At 48.5% G+C, this 14,808-nt stretch overlaps 1 protein-coding gene across 9 annotated transcripts in view; it reads left to right on the top strand.

Annotated features, from left to right (window-relative positions):
• TOM1L2 (target of myb1 like 2 membrane trafficking protein) overlaps positions 1–14,808 on the top strand; it is a 25,129-nt gene continuing 10,321 nt past the window's right edge. For 4 of the 9 annotated variants that reach the window (XM_081965624.1, XM_081965625.1, XM_081965627.1 and 1 more), the window contains exons 1-11: positions 3–262; positions 6,756–6,840; positions 7,761–7,839; positions 7,979–8,128; positions 8,865–8,999; positions 9,347–9,493; positions 9,629–9,745; positions 11,259–11,392; positions 12,244–12,292; positions 12,894–13,017; positions 13,784–13,901. In XM_081965624.1, the coding sequence (XP_081821750.1) occupies positions 211–262; positions 6,756–6,840; positions 7,761–7,839; positions 7,979–8,128; positions 8,865–8,999; positions 9,347–9,493; positions 9,629–9,745; positions 11,259–11,392; positions 12,244–12,292; positions 12,894–13,017; positions 13,784–13,901 (1,190 nt within the window). In that variant the 5' untranslated portion in view covers positions 3–210. Of the gene's footprint in view, positions 263–6,755; positions 6,841–7,760; positions 7,840–7,978; positions 8,129–8,864; positions 9,000–9,346; positions 9,494–9,628; positions 9,746–11,258; positions 11,393–12,243; positions 12,293–12,893; positions 13,018–13,783; positions 13,902–14,808 lie in introns of all 9 variants that reach the window. The other 5 variants (XM_081965620.1, XM_081965626.1, XM_081965621.1 and 2 more) reach the window with 4 other exon arrangements.

Raw genomic sequence — 14,808 nt, forward strand, 5'->3', positions numbered from 1 at the left:
TGGGCGTCCCGTTCCTCCAATGACAAACCGCCCCTGGGGAACCCCGTCCAATAGAGAGGGAGCCGGAGGCCGTCCTGAGGCGCGAGCGCCGCCGCCCTTGGTCGCCGCCGCCGCCGCTCAAGCCGGAGAGGCGGGACGAGGCGGCGGAGTGAGAGGCAACGCGAGGCGGATCGGGCCGGGAGGCCGGTCGCGTTTGTTGTCATCCTTAAGATGGAGTTTCTGCTAGGAAACCCCTTCGCCACTCCGGTGGGGCAGAGCCTGGGTAAGCCGGGAAGGATTCGGGACCTGTCTGAGGCGCCCTCCGGCCAAATGGGGGAGATGGGCCGCGGGTGGGGAGGGCTTCCCCCAAGCCCCTAGGGCCGCTTTGGGACCCCCGGGGTCGGTTGGGCTGAGGAGGCCCTTCTGGGCGGGGAGGGGGAGCTCTGCAGGCGCCCCCTTCCCATTGACCCCCCCCCCCAGCCTCTCAGACATCTGCAAACAGCCCACCTGCACAGGTGTGCCCCTCCCCCTCCCCTGGCTGAGGAAAAGCAGCCCCTCCCCCCTTGGGTCCCTGCAGAGCATTTTCCCTGTTTGGTTCCTGGGGCCCCATTGGGGGCCCTTGGGGGGGGCTTTGTGGTGGGTTTCATTGTGTGGCGATGCTGGGATGTGCAAACCCCCCCCCCTCCCCAATCAGCCCTGGGGGTGAGTGCCCTGCTGAATGAGCCTGGCCTGGCCTGGTCCAGCTGGCCATCAGCTGCTGCAGCTGCAAATTAGCTTCTGCACAAAGTCTCTCTGAATGCATTTGGGAAGGGTGGGGTGGGGGTTCCCTGCGGGAGGGGTTCTTGCAAAGACCCTCTGGGCTAAGGCCAGCTGTCCCCCTGGAGCGGGGGAGGGGGGAAAGGGGGGGGCTTGTCCCCGGCCGTGAAAGTGTGTGTCCAGCCGGCTGTGACATGCCCAGCAGCTTCCCAAACCTGGATCCGTCCGCAGGATGACTTATGTTTTGTGGGAGATTAAAAGAAAGCAAAACAAAAAAGCATGCTTAAAAAAAAAGATATCTACATTTGCAGCAGAGGGATGTTGCGAGAGAAGTGATATAGAAAGCGAGGTTGACTGGCAGTGATATGTCAGGGTTTTTTCTGGGGGGGGTGAGAATAAGAGGGGTGCAAAGCCTTTGGAGGATCTGTGGCAGAGGGGGGACGAAGTTGGGGAGGGGGGAGTGGTAGAGGTTGTAGGAAGACGCAGCCTGAGAGTGAAGGAAGAGATTGCGAAAAGGAGAAGGGGAGGTTTAGAGATGCTCAGAACTTGTAGATGAGCTTGGAGCTAGGAATGCTGGCAGGAAATGAAACAGAGGATGCCCAAGAGGGAAAAATGACTTGAAAACACAGCAAGGTGCAGATTTAGAGGCCCTGTAATCTTGAAAAAGATCTCTTGAGGAGGGATCCAAGAAAAGATGATTGAATTGTTTGTGAATATTTACGGCAGTGTCTCCACTTAAGGCTCAAGAAGCTGTGGTTTTCTTGGCTTAAAATACAGTGACTAAGCAGGGGTGTGGTAAGGTTGATGGTTGTACAAAAACCACGTGTCAGAGTGCAAGGACCTTGATGACACTGCCTTGCAATGTGCACCAATTGTCTCTTTTTAAAAGAAGCAACGCCTTGCATAAATGCCTGTGCGCTTTAAGGAAAGGGCTCTACGGCAGGTTGGGAGGCTCCTGGGTGTAACATGCCTTTAAAGAACCGAAGGACCCAACAGTTGTTTGGTGAGTGGACTTTTCCGATCAGTGGCCATTCAAATCATTTTCTTCAACTCAGTTTGGAGAGGAGAAAGGGTGGACAGAGCTGAGGCGCAAGGTTGAGAAATGTGGGGGGAGAGGATACGCACGTGTTGAGACATATAACACAGAAATTGAAAAGAAGAATTGAGAAATTGGAAGGAAGAATTGAGAAATACAAAATCTATGTCAGTTTCTACCTAGCTTTTAGTCAAAATTAGGAAGTGGGTCGCAAGCTTTTCTTACTGGGAAGGATCTGATCAGTTTATAAGCTAACCACTTGCTTGTGCATTGTTAGAGTAAACTTCAATACACATTTTATTGTTGCATAGTCTTGTGAATGCTGTAGGGATTTGTGGTCCGAAAGCAGGTAAACACTGTTTAATTTGAGCCCATTTTTCTTTGTGGCAGATGCTAAATCGTTGAGAATGAAATCAGAGCCCCTGCTCTAAAGGGCAGCAGTCTAATTAGGGTGCCTTCCTTTTGCCCTTGGAGAATCGAAAATAGATTCTGGCCTTTTTTTCTAACAAATTGTGACATTTTATTCAATGGAAAACGGATTCCCAACGCAGACAAGAGAGGGTTGTATAATGAAAGTGTTGTGTATAGTCCAAGGAACGTCATTTACATCCTGACTCTGTTGACCTTTTCCAAGACCTTGAATAAGCCACTTAGAACATCCCTTTATTTAAAAGGAGACATTACTGCAATTCTAAGAATATTCTTTACAGTACATGTATTGTTGCAATTTATTGGTATATACTGTGAAGCTGAAAATCCTGAGGCTCTACACCAGTTGGGTGAGAAAAATGTAAACATCTCTGAAAGAGAAACCAATCAAAACAGGGCATTGCTGCTCTTCTTTTTAAATTCTTTGTTTTGTTAGAGAACAGTTTCTCTGTGGTCTTCATTCGGAAGGGACTTTGGAAATTTTGAATGAATTCCTTGAAAGTTTGCTGCCTTGAAGTTCTCAGGTCTTTCAATTAGAGTGTCTATAGAGGCTAGTTCAGAAACTGCACTAAGCCAGCAAGGGATTTAGTTCCTCTTGGTTTAGGATGTTGTATGAATGCAACCATTGTTTTTTTTTAAGGAGTTGTTAAACATAACTATAGCTTAGCTCAGTGAGTGAGCCCAGCCTGGAAGGCACAAGCAGAGGTAGCACTTCACAATGGAAGTAGCTGCGTTTGGAAAATTGAAGCTGTTTCCTAAGCCTGAAATTGGCCAACTCCAAAATGAAAAAAGACGTTCAACTTACATGCTGGTTATTTCTGCCCTCTTAGCCACAATAGCTTGAAAATCTTTATTCTGAAGAAAATGCCTAATAGTCACAGATGGCCTTGGCCTCTTTGGCTATTGATTGTTTTAAAGTAAAAGAACCAAAGGTTGGCTAAACATAATGTGTGTCTCTAAAGATCAAAACATCCCACTGGACCTGCAGAGCGGGATCTGATCTCAGTCGAGAAATAGTTGCTTTCAAAGTCTCAGGTCAGAAATTGTCCAAAGTTGAATCGCATGCATCTCCTCTTCCCTGATTTGAAATTTTAGTGTTGAAGGCTTAACTAATCTTACAGGCTTTGGTATGGATGTCACTGACATTATGTGACCTGGTTGCTGACTATCTTGGGGGTGGGGTGGGGGGTGGGGGAAGGCATCCAACCTATTATTACCATCTCAATCTGGAATTTTGAAGATCTGCAAAAGAGTATAACAAGTTTTCCTCTGGTGGCAGAGGGAAAGCTGCCTTAAAAAGCCTGCCAGGGATTTCACTTTAATTTGAAGAGGGGAGGGAAAAGCAAAAATGTCCTGGATGAAATATCTGCTGTATAACCTTGGCTGAAGTAGTTCATAGTTCAGTGAATTTTCCTTGTTGAATGTTTCTGTGGTTCTTCCGGGCTGGTGTGGGAGATGCAATCATCTGGCTGTTCCACGTTCCTTTGTGTCCCTATTGATGCTAGAGAAGATGGAGACTGGTCACATTCAAACCTATTGGATTGATGAGAGCTTTGGCATCTGCAATTAAAGCCGGTGGCCTCCGGAAATATCTAGGGCTAGAAATGCATCAGCATTGTGCTTCCTCTGCCAGTAAATGGCATTGATTCCCATGAAAATTTAATCGCCGGCACACTAGGACATTGGGTAAACATGAGCAAACCCTGTTCAGGAAAGGGTTGAGATGATCAAAGGCTTATCTTTCTCTCTTGTAAAATGTAAATAACTCAGCTGTGAAACAGGTTGAAGCAGTAAAAGGATAAACACTTTCCGAAGGTTAATGAGCAATATGTTTATTCATTCATCCCTGATGCAATTCCCTCTATGTGTTGACCGTATTTGCAATGGCAGAAGGTTCTTCTGGCAGAATTTTTTGACCATGAAAGATTGGGCAAGATTTCTGTGAAAGCCCCGAGTTGGCCAAGAGAGACTGTAGAGCTGTGTTGAACTTGAGAAGACCGTCATAATTGTTCCCCGGGGCTGAGAGCTAGCTAATGAAGGTACCCGCAGAATCTCAAACAACAGTGTATAAAATAATTCAGGCTGGAGGAAGAACTTCTCTGGGTTTTGTCAAATTGTGGATTCTTTCAGGCTTTAAATTCAGTGGGCTACTCATTGGTGACTACTCATTGGGGGTCTCCAAAATTGGCAACTTGTGGACTTCAACTCCCAGAATTCCTCAGCCAGCCAACTCCACAAGTCTTAAAGTTGCCAAGGGACATTAGGAGAAATATTCAAACAGTGAAAGCTGTTGGACACCAACAATCCAAGCTTGTGTTAACAATGGCTCCCCAGTTTAAAACCAGTGAGGGATGGTGTGTTGTTTCGATACTGTCTGTTTTCTCCAATCACTGCCTGCCTTCCCTCTTTCTTCTTAGATCCTCCCTGCAAGTTGAAAGGTTATTAAATGACTCCTGTCAACAGGTCCATGACTATTGCTGATTATATGCTTTTTAATTCCTTTTCTCCAAGCATGGCATCTTCCTTGGGATCCTCTAACTCCTCCCTACTCTTTTTTTTCAAACATGCAAAATTGTATAATAGCTTCTGGCATATCCGGTGGTTAATAGCCAAGTGCTAATGCAAAAAATATTCCCAAAGACAGAAAGGGTGAAAGATCCACAATTATTTTTTTAAAAAAGTGGGGGGTGAGAACGTTTAAGTTCTGTGCCGGATTCCAAATATATATTTTTTTAAATCAAGTAGGTCTAGTTAGATGCGACATATTGCTAATGGAAGCAAAATATGGCTTGGCACACAGGTTGCTCGGTAGCACAACGGGAATAAAAATGATAAATCTGTAAAGCAAGCACAGGCCTGCACATAAAAAAAATAGAACATTTCTCTTCCAAATCTCATTCTGAACAGCTGTTTCCAATTAGATTGCCTGCTGACCAAGAGAATGGCTCGGTTCGCACATCAAGCTAAGCCCAAATGGAATTAATTTGGGTTTCAACTGAAGATATCATGTGAGCTTAGCTATTGTGGTGCATAAACCACAGCTTCTGCATCATCCAACAACCCTTTCACTTAGGGGTTATTCAGTAAGCCATTGTTTAGCTCAGTCCGTCTGTCTTGCAAGAATTGGACCTTAACTTACTGGTCTGCAGCTGACCCTTCCCAGCATTCAGGCAGTGACTTAAGAGGACGGCGTAAATGAGGTTGGCAAAGGTATCTACAAGTGGGCAGGTTTTAACAGCCGGAGATCGTATTCCACTGCAGTTCCTCCAAATAGCAAAGGACCATTTTCTTGAAACAGAAGATGGAGTGATTATTTTTCAACTTCGGACCACAAAAACCAAAAGCTCCACTATTATCCCCTCTGATCAAATTAGATCCCTCTGCAGTACTTGTAAATTAGCTGCTATGAATAACTTGACAAGATGCTGGAGTGGCCTCAGACCAGGATGTGATTGGTACTCGAGATTTTGTGGTCGAATATTTCTGCAGATACATAATACGGTACACACCAGAACGCATCCATATTGTAAAGTGCTTGGAGGGTGCCATAAGCCTATTTCAAATGGATTATATATTGCAATAGGCAATCCTCAGGAACCAAACATTAAATCTCCAAAAGGAGCATATAACAAGAAATAGATTGGTTGACTTGCATGCTTTATCTCTTGCTAATATGAAACATTTAACGGTATTTGTTGGTGTGCGCGTGTACCCTCCCCTTCCCACATTATACCCAGTTACAATTTGTCAGCTTTCACCTAGATCAGAAATGTTCAGCCTGAGACCTCTTTACAAAAGACGTACACTTTGAAAATTGTTGTCAAACAGTAATTTTTCATGTAACAAGAGAGTAAATAGACAACTGGCGTATTACCGTAATAATTACATTTCAATGCAAATATTAAACTGATTTTTTATCCAAGGCATAAGCTCCTACTTTTTGCCACATCATTCAAAATTCAGTTCTTGGCCTCAAAAACAGTTGTGCGCTGAGTTTGATAGCGTGACCTACACTTGGCTAATAACTTTGCTTCCCCCCCCCACTCCCCCACGCCCCCTAGCAAGGGGTTATTGATTTTTCTTGTCTGCTTCATTTTGCATGTGGCATCAGTCAAATGGCTTATGAACTGTTGGGCTTCCCCTCCTTAAGAGGCTTTCTGGCACAAAAGGGGAAGGGTAAAAGGACAGCACAGGTGATTTAGTGCTGTTGGCCAGAAGAGGTTGCTCTATCAGACGGCAGAAAGCTGCAGACTCAAAATTTGACTTCAAAATATTTCCCTTCCAAGCGACTTCTGAAATCTTTTCTTTGTCCTGGTACCTTTTATGAGTCATTTTCTAAACTTCAGGCCCTTCAGGTTGCTCACTTTTTGCAAACTGTGACACGGTATGTTGGCACTATATTTTATGTAATTCTGAACAATTCTGCACCATTTGTTTGGTAGGAAGAAAATCTTGATGGAATACCTTGTGTATACTGCACAGAGCTATAGGTAAAGATAGCCAGTTTGCCTGTCAATTTCACAGAAAATGAGCAACATGTTTGGTTGCCTTACAGAAAAAGCCACTGATGGCTCCCTACAGAGCGAAGACTGGACGCTGAACATGGAGATATGCGACATCATCAATGAGACAGAAGAAGGGTATGTCTATGCAAACCCTGTTAGCTGATGGTAGAATTGCCTTTTGCGATTTTGGAGGCGTCTTTTCCTGGGAAGAGGAGTGGCTTGTTGGTCAGGTGGTCTCTGCCAGCAGTTTAGATGTTTGGCTCCCAATAACTGCAAACAGCGTTCGCTTGCCTTAACCCTCATCAAGCAGAGAAGATGGCACTAAATGGACCAATGACTTGAAGTTGTATGAGCCAAACAGCCCCCAGCGCTTGATTTTAAGCCTGAAGAGCTTGTTCTGTAAGAGGTTGTTCAAGAAATTGTTCAATAATATCTCTAGTAGCTGGAATAGTTTAGTCCAACGCAGCTGTCTATGCTTAAATGCCATCGGAGTATTGTTGGCCCATCTTCTGCAGTCTCCCTTTAGACAAAAGCTTCACAAAACCAACATCTTTTGGTTGGTTGGGGTGGCGCAGTGGTCAGAGTGCAGCACTGCAGGCTTCTTCAGCTGACTGCTAGCTGCAGTTTCGCAGTTCAAATCTCACCGGCTTAAGGTACTCTCAGCCTTCCGAGGCAGGTGAAACGAGGACCCAGATTGTTGGGGGAAAGCGGCTGAGTCTGTAAACCTCTTGGAGAGGACTGTAAAAGCCCTGGGAAGCGTTTGTAGATAAGTCTAAGGGCTGTTGCTATCTTTTTCCTGGCGTCTTTTTAGCATCTTCATAGCTCTTGCCCTGGCTTGTTTTTTTTTTTTTTAATTTGCTGAAAGTATTTGTGTGTTCCCTCAGGGGATTGTGTTCTCCTTTGAGATGCTCCACTGTAATTGAGCAAACACCGGTGCCTCCAAGCACCCAGGTTCAAAACAGGTGTGCACAAACAGCTTAAAACCGGGGTCGTTGTGTTTCTGTGCTTCAGAGGCACCTGGGGCACTCACCATCCTCTCCTCCTTCCCTCCTCAGCCCGAAGGATGCCGTTAGAGCGCTCAAGAAGAGGCTGAACGGAAACAAAAACTACAGAGAGGTGATGCTCGCTCTAACGGTAAGTACAAGAAATTCAGACCTGGAGACTTGAGGGGAACAAATCCGTCGCCCTGGAACCCGACCTAGCAGCTCTCTTTTTTTAGGATGCTGAGTGTTGACTCTCTCTTCTGCACCTGAAATGTGTTTTTCACACCAAGGTCCTGGAAACGTGTGTAAAGAACTGCGGCCATCGCTTCCATATCCTCGTAGCAAACCGAGATTTCATAGATGGTGTCCTGGTGAAAATAATTTCACCCAAGAACAATCCTCCCACCATCGTCCAAGATAAAGTCCTTGCCCTGATTCAGGTATATTGTTTACATTTCACTCTCTCTTTCTCCCTGAGGATAGAGCTAGCATCACAAATCCTAACAGTTTTAAGGCCACCTAGTTTTTAAGCTTCCATTGGCCAGGCTTTAGCAGGTTGAAAGTCCTTTTAATCTATCTATCTATCTATCTATCTATCTATCTATCTATCTATCTATCTATCTATCATCTATCTATCTATCTATCTATCTATCTATCTATCTATCTATCTATCTATCTATCTATCTATCTTTTTGAACCTGATTCATTTGTGCAATGTTTGAGGGTTTGAATCCCACCTTTGACTCTTGAATAGCACATAAAGGTCCCCATGCCCCAAGGTAACTGGGTCAGGATGAAGGACTGTTTCTAGTCTGTTTCATAGCTTTTCTCTCCATCACGCTAAAGATGAAGGGTAATTTCAGGAGGGTCTCTAGTGAGCACCTCTCCTAGGGCTGTGGGGGGGGGGGTGATCTCCCATGATCGCTCTGTTGTAATGAAGCCAAGAAAAAACCATCAGTTCAGACAACCTCATGCAGGTGTCCCCAACCTCCAGGCACTGGGCTGCAGCACACCAGAAAGCGGGCAGCACAGAACCCACCTCTGGTCCGCAGAAAAACCTCTCTCCATGGATCCGGTCCCTGGTGCCCCAGTGAAGAACTATGGATTGTGTAGAAACAGCCTGACAATCCTCCCTGATTTCTATTTATTTATTATTCCCTCCCCCCCACCCCCCAGGCTTGGGCTGATGCCTTTCGAAGTAGCCCTGACCTCACAGGAGTGGTGCACATTTACGAAGAGCTCAAGAGGAAAGGCATAGAGTTCCCAGTGGCAGATTTGGACGCCCTATCTCCAATACACACCCCACAGAGAGTAAGTCTCTAAGGGTGGAGAAATAAGAGCTGCAAATTAAAGGGGGGGATAAATTGTAGGGTAATGAACCCTAGAATACCGCCGGGCATTCATTGAGCCGGAAAAGACACCTGTCTTTTAGAACAACCTCTCAGGATCTGACCCCGGGCACTTTTAGCATCCCGTCTGCCAGGGTGATGGGCTACTAGCTGCTTGGATGGGAGGCTGCACAATCTTTGGGTCTCCAGGCCATTTAGGTGACTGTTGGAAACAGAATCACGCACCCACAGACAGACAGACACCCTCCCCTCTGCACATTTAAATGTGGGCGGGGTCTCTCTCTCACCAACTGCCATTTCCTTTGCTAGAGCGTCCCTGAAATCGACCCAGCTGCCAACATGCACAAGTCCCAGTCTCAGCAAAAGATGAGCTCCAGCACCTCCCCCACGTCTTTCCCGGCTCCTCAGACCCCCCCTCTGAACGTGACGGGCCCCATCATAGCAAATACGGAACAGGTAGGGTCTCTGGAGGAAGGGGCTCCGGGGTGGGATGGGGGAACTCCTTCAGGAGACCTGTGTCGGCTTTTACGTACAAAAGCGCTTTCCTCCTTCCCTGCCTGCCCTCCCCCTTCTTCCCCCCCCCCCCCCCAGATTGCACGATTACGCAGCGAGTTGGACGTTGTTCGTGGCAACACCAAAGTGATGTCGGAGATGCTGACGGAAATGGTCCCTGGGCAAGAGGATTCCTCAGACCTTGAGTTACTGCAGGTGAATTTATGAGAGGGGCAGTTTTCCTAGCTCTTCTGCACAGGTAGTCCTCAACTTATGGCCATTCATTTAGTGACTATTCAGAGTTACAACGGCACCGGAAAAAGTGATTTACATGAGCATTCTTCACACAACCACGGCAGCCTCTCCAGGGTCACGTGATCAAAATTAAGACGCTTGGCAACTGGCTCGCATTTATGACGGTTCCGGGGTCACGTGATCCCCTTTTTGCAACCACTTGACCAGTAAAGTCGACGGGGAAATCAGATTCACTGAACCTCTGGGTTACTAACTTAACCACTGCAGCTATTCACTTAACAACTGTGGCAAGGAAGGTCGTAAAATGGGGCAAAGTTCACTGAAGAAATGTCTCAGCAACAGAAATTTTGGGCTTAGTTATGGTCGTAAGTCGAGGGCTTTCTGTGTTTGTTTTCTCTTTCCTGGTTTTGATGGACTCCAAGACCATCCAGAGCCCCGGAATCAGAAGCCGTCATTTGGTTCTTGGGGGAAGGATCCAGTTTCCGGCATTCATGACAGATGGTTTCCCCATCTCTCCTTCCACTCCTCTATGGAGCGACAGCCCCCCAGCCCTTCTCTCCCGTTCCCAACCCCTCTTATGCGCCAGAGGTCACCTGCAGTCCGGTATCCCCTTTTTCCAAATGACCAACGGCAGGAGGTTTTGTGGGGTTGGGCTCACTTCAGCCAGGTGTGAATTTGACCTCTCTTCTTGGGATTTCAGTCCATTATTCTTTGCCCGGCCTCCCGGGATGACAGAGAGCAAGTCGTGGTCTGTAGGTGCCCCTTTAGTGACTTGCATCAAAGAAACCCAGATAAATGGGTTTGGTTGGTTGTGGCCTCTTAGAAATAGGGCCAAACAATGGAAGCCCCTGAGCCCTGGTGCACAAGGCAACGTCCCGGTGCTGCACCAGACTGCTGTGTGAGCCTGTCTCCACTACCTGAATCCAAACGGCTGAAAGGCCACTCTTTGGCTCTGAACTGACGGGATTAAAGCGGAACGTTGGCAAACCTGGCTTTCAAGCGGTTGCAGCAGCTGGAGGACCTGAGTGGAGACGGATGCCACGCTCCGAATGCCACTCTTGGAAGAGGCAGCCCAGGGAACTTCTCCTTCTCAGAGGTTGGAGGCTGTCCCCACTCTGCTGATTTCCTTCTCCACTGGCAGGGAAGCCTCCGGATTCAGGCTAGCTGTTGTTAAAGGTCACCGCTCACGAAAAATCCGGTGGGAGAAGCTGGCCTCTCTTGTGGCGAACGTGAGGTCCAGTGGGCAGAGGTGGATCTACTGGAGAGGCTGGGCCCCTTTTGCCGAGGGAGCCAAAACAGCTGGCCAGAGAGGCCAGATGTGGGCCACAGCCTCCCTAAGAGACCCCTGGAAGCAAACCTGCCCTCGAAAGGCAGCAGAGCCTCCTCCTGGAGATGAACATTCAGGCTCCCGCTTGTGGTGCCACCCCTGGAGGCTGTTCCTTGCTCTCAGTCGCCTCCCTGTCTCCTCTCCCAGGAGCTGAACCGCACCTGCCGAGCGATGCAGCAACGGATCGTGGAGCTGATCTCCAGGGTGTCCAACGAAGAAGTCACCGAGGAGCTACTTCATGCCAACGATGACCTGAATAACGTCTTCCTCCGATACGAGAGGTGCCCTCTCTTTTTTTCCCTTGGAGAAGGGCGGGGCAAGCCAAGAAGGCCTTCCCTCTCTAAGGGACCACATTGGGGCGTGGGGTGTCCCCTCCAGAAGAGGGGAAGGGTGTGTTCAGGAGTCTCTTCCTTGTACTGAATTGCAGCCTTTTCTCTACTTCTTGGGCTTCTCCGTTCAGCCTCTCCCCTTCCCTCCCAGGAGGCAGGGCAGAGAACTCTCGGAAGTCTCAGAGCTGCCTTAAACCACTTTGGTTCTTTCTCGGCTGTTCAGCTGTCAGTAATTGACTCCTGGCTGCCTACACTGATGCCTGTCTGGGTGGGGTGTTGTGCGTTCAGTTGGATGGTAGATGTCCTGGAAAAAGCTTCCATGGGGAAAATCATGCATGCTAGCCAGGCATCCAAAAACAGGAACCGGCTGCTGCTACGGATATTGCATTCCAGATGTAGGCCTCGCTCTGCAAAACAGATCACAAGCATTTGATCTGCATTGTAAGGGTGTGATTGTTTGCCTAGAAGCAGATCTCAAGTCCAGTTAAGTGCTTCAGCATGGAGGGAGGGAGGGAGGAGGAGGAGGAGGAGGAGAGAGAGAGAGAGAGAGAGAAGGAAGGAAGGAAGGAAAGAAATAAAGACAGAAAGAAAGAAAGAAGGGAGATGGGGAAAGAATGGCATATGGGTCTTGTAGTGCTCTCGGGGGTGGGGGTGGGGGTGGAGGTCTTACCCAGAATCAACTCTTCCCTCTTTAGCTCCACAGTAATTTCTTCTCCCCATTCCTGCTTTTGGATGAAGACCCGCACTTCTTCCAGAGTGCCCCTTGCCCTCCTTTTTCATCTCTTCTTCCTGTCTTCCTATAGGTTTGAGCGATACAGGCTGGGCCGATCAGCACAGAATTCAAGCAACGGAGTAAGTCCTCCCGCCAGCCTTTCTAAGCAGCGTAACAGCTAATGTCTTTCCTTGAGACCAGAGTGTACTCGTCCCCTAGGAATTGCGAATATTTACCTCGAATATTAAGCGTAACGGGTTGTGCCTTTGTTGGCAAAGCAACAGTGGAAGCTCTGCTGGCAGATTGGGAGGAATCCAGCCGTTTCAAGCTGATGTGGAGAAGGAGAATGTGGAAATACCTAGCTTGGAAATCCAACCTTTGCCTGTTCTTGGAACCTCCTCATCCTAATCAGAAAATCAGGATGGTGGCCAAATGGCTCAATCAAAGTTCAGCCTGTTTTTTCTACGTGAACTTGGTCGTAATTCTTCTCCTTCTATGTGTTGGGAGGGAAGGCTCAGCACGGGTAGAATTCTGCCCCTTTTAGCCGAGATGACATGGCCAGGGAAAGAAAGAAAGAAAACATCTGGTTTAAGGGGGTGGGTGCTTGTATACGCCTCCCCTCCTGGCCGTAACCTCCTGGGCTTCCACAGAGCCGCCCGGGGCTGCCTCCAACTCCTGTGATCCAGCAGCGATGCCATTGCTCTCGGGTGACCCCCGCTGCTGCCCTGTGTGTCCCTGCAGGTTCTCAACGAAGTGACCGAGGACAACTTAATAGACCTGGGCCCTGGGTCCCCAGCAGTGGTCAGCCCCATGGTGGGAAACGCAGCCCCCGCCGCCACCCTCTCCTCTCAGCTTGCTGGGCTCGGTAAGTATTGTAGTTTCCCTTCTGGAGGAAGTGTCGAGAAGCTAGTCCACAGCGAGGGCCTTTGAAACTGGAGAGGTTGCCAAGTGTGCTTAGGTGGTTGCCGAGGTCAGATGCCGGCAGCTCTGTAGGAGGAAAGACCTCGGAGCCAACCCTCTGCATTTAGATACAACGAGGCCCTTTTTCAGTTGTAACAGATTTGTGCAAAATAAGTCTCTGTGATAAGACACAACCTTCCATTACCTGGCGCTCAATCGTCAACCATGCTGTGCGCAAATCTGCGTTTGTCCCAGTGGGGCTCTTAGACTCAAAATTTACGTCCCCCATTACACTCAAGCTGTGTCTCATTTAATTGATTTCTGGGCCCCTTCTCTGGCTCGGAGTCTCCGGCACCGCAAAGAGGCGAGGAGGACTGGATGTGGCACCATTTCCTCCTCCTGAATCTGATCTTCCTCTTTCCTCACCTCCCCAAAGACGCGTTTTCGATCTAAGCTCCTCTTCCAGATCCTGGTGCTGGGCTTGTCAAGGGAGAGGAGACCAGGCAGGGGGAGGTTTGGGCCCTTTTATCCATGCGAACGGAAGAAGGGGAGGGAATCTGGCCGCCTCCAGGCTCGGCTGCAGGGAACGCGTGTAGGCACCAAGGCTCACCACTCACAAACAACCGAGGGCCACTTCCCCCCCCCCCCCCCGCTTTTTGTTCCAAGCCAAACGGTCCCACCTTCCTTCGCTCAGGACTTCTAGCTTTTTGTCCTCTGTGTCTCCTGCGTAGATTTGGGCACAAGCAACGTCAGCGGGGTGCTCAGTTCGCTCCCCCACAGCAATCCTCGGGACGACTTTGATGTGTTTGCACAAACGAGAGGCGTCTCCGGGACGGATCAGCGTAAAACGTAAGTGGGTGTGGCATGGATTCCGCTGCCTCTCTGAGAATGTATTGCTCCTTGATCGTTTTTACAAATGAAAGTCAAGGTGGTGAACAGATCCCACACCTATTCCTCCTCCTGTTTTCCTCTCAGCAACAACTCTGGGAGGTGGGCTGGGCTGAGTGAGAGTGGCTGCTCCAAAGTCACCCAGGCGTCTTTCAGGCCTAAGGCAGGACTAGAACTCGCCATCTCCTGCTTCCTAGCCAGGTGCCTTAACCACTAGATCAAACTGGCTCCTAGGACCAAAAGAGCTGCTCAGGCCAATAGCCGTCCTCTGGGCCCCAGGTTCAAATCCCCTGAGCCAGCAAACAATCAGGCGCCTTCATTTTGTGGCCGCTGTGCTACAGCGAATACGTTTTTCCTTTTTTTAGATACCCAATTGGAGCAGATCTTCCCCCTGGGGGCTTTGTGAGAGGGGATTTGGATCGCTGAGTTAGATCGTGTTTCAGACTATTTCTAGGCCACTCAGAGCCAATCCCAATGCACTGAAAATATCAAAGACCATCAGAAAGGCAGCATGGGACCTTTTCAGCCTTGCCAGGCCATTGTTTGGGTGATATGATTGTCCCCGCTTTCAGGGCTGTTAAAAATGGAGTCCTCCTGGCTTTCTGGATGAATGACAGCCTCCAGAGACCTCCCAGAGACTCTGTGGTAGTTAAGCATGAATGATGCTTCCTCCTCTTTGTTCCATTGGCTCCACCCTGTGGCAGATTTAGAGGAGGGGGCAGGGATTTCTATCTAATCAGCTCCCTCTGCCTTAATTGGATTGGCCTGGTGGGCTTCTGGGAGACGCGAAATCCCCAGATTTAGGAGGTAGCGAAGTGCGACTTTCTACATGTGTGTATTATTCAGCTCCCCATAATCCAATCTTCCC

Source organism: Natrix helvetica (assembly GCF_964273705.1).
Source record: "Natrix helvetica genome assembly, chromosome: 13".
NCBI classification, from domain to species: Eukaryota; Metazoa; Chordata; class Lepidosauria; order Squamata; family Natricidae; genus Natrix; species Natrix helvetica.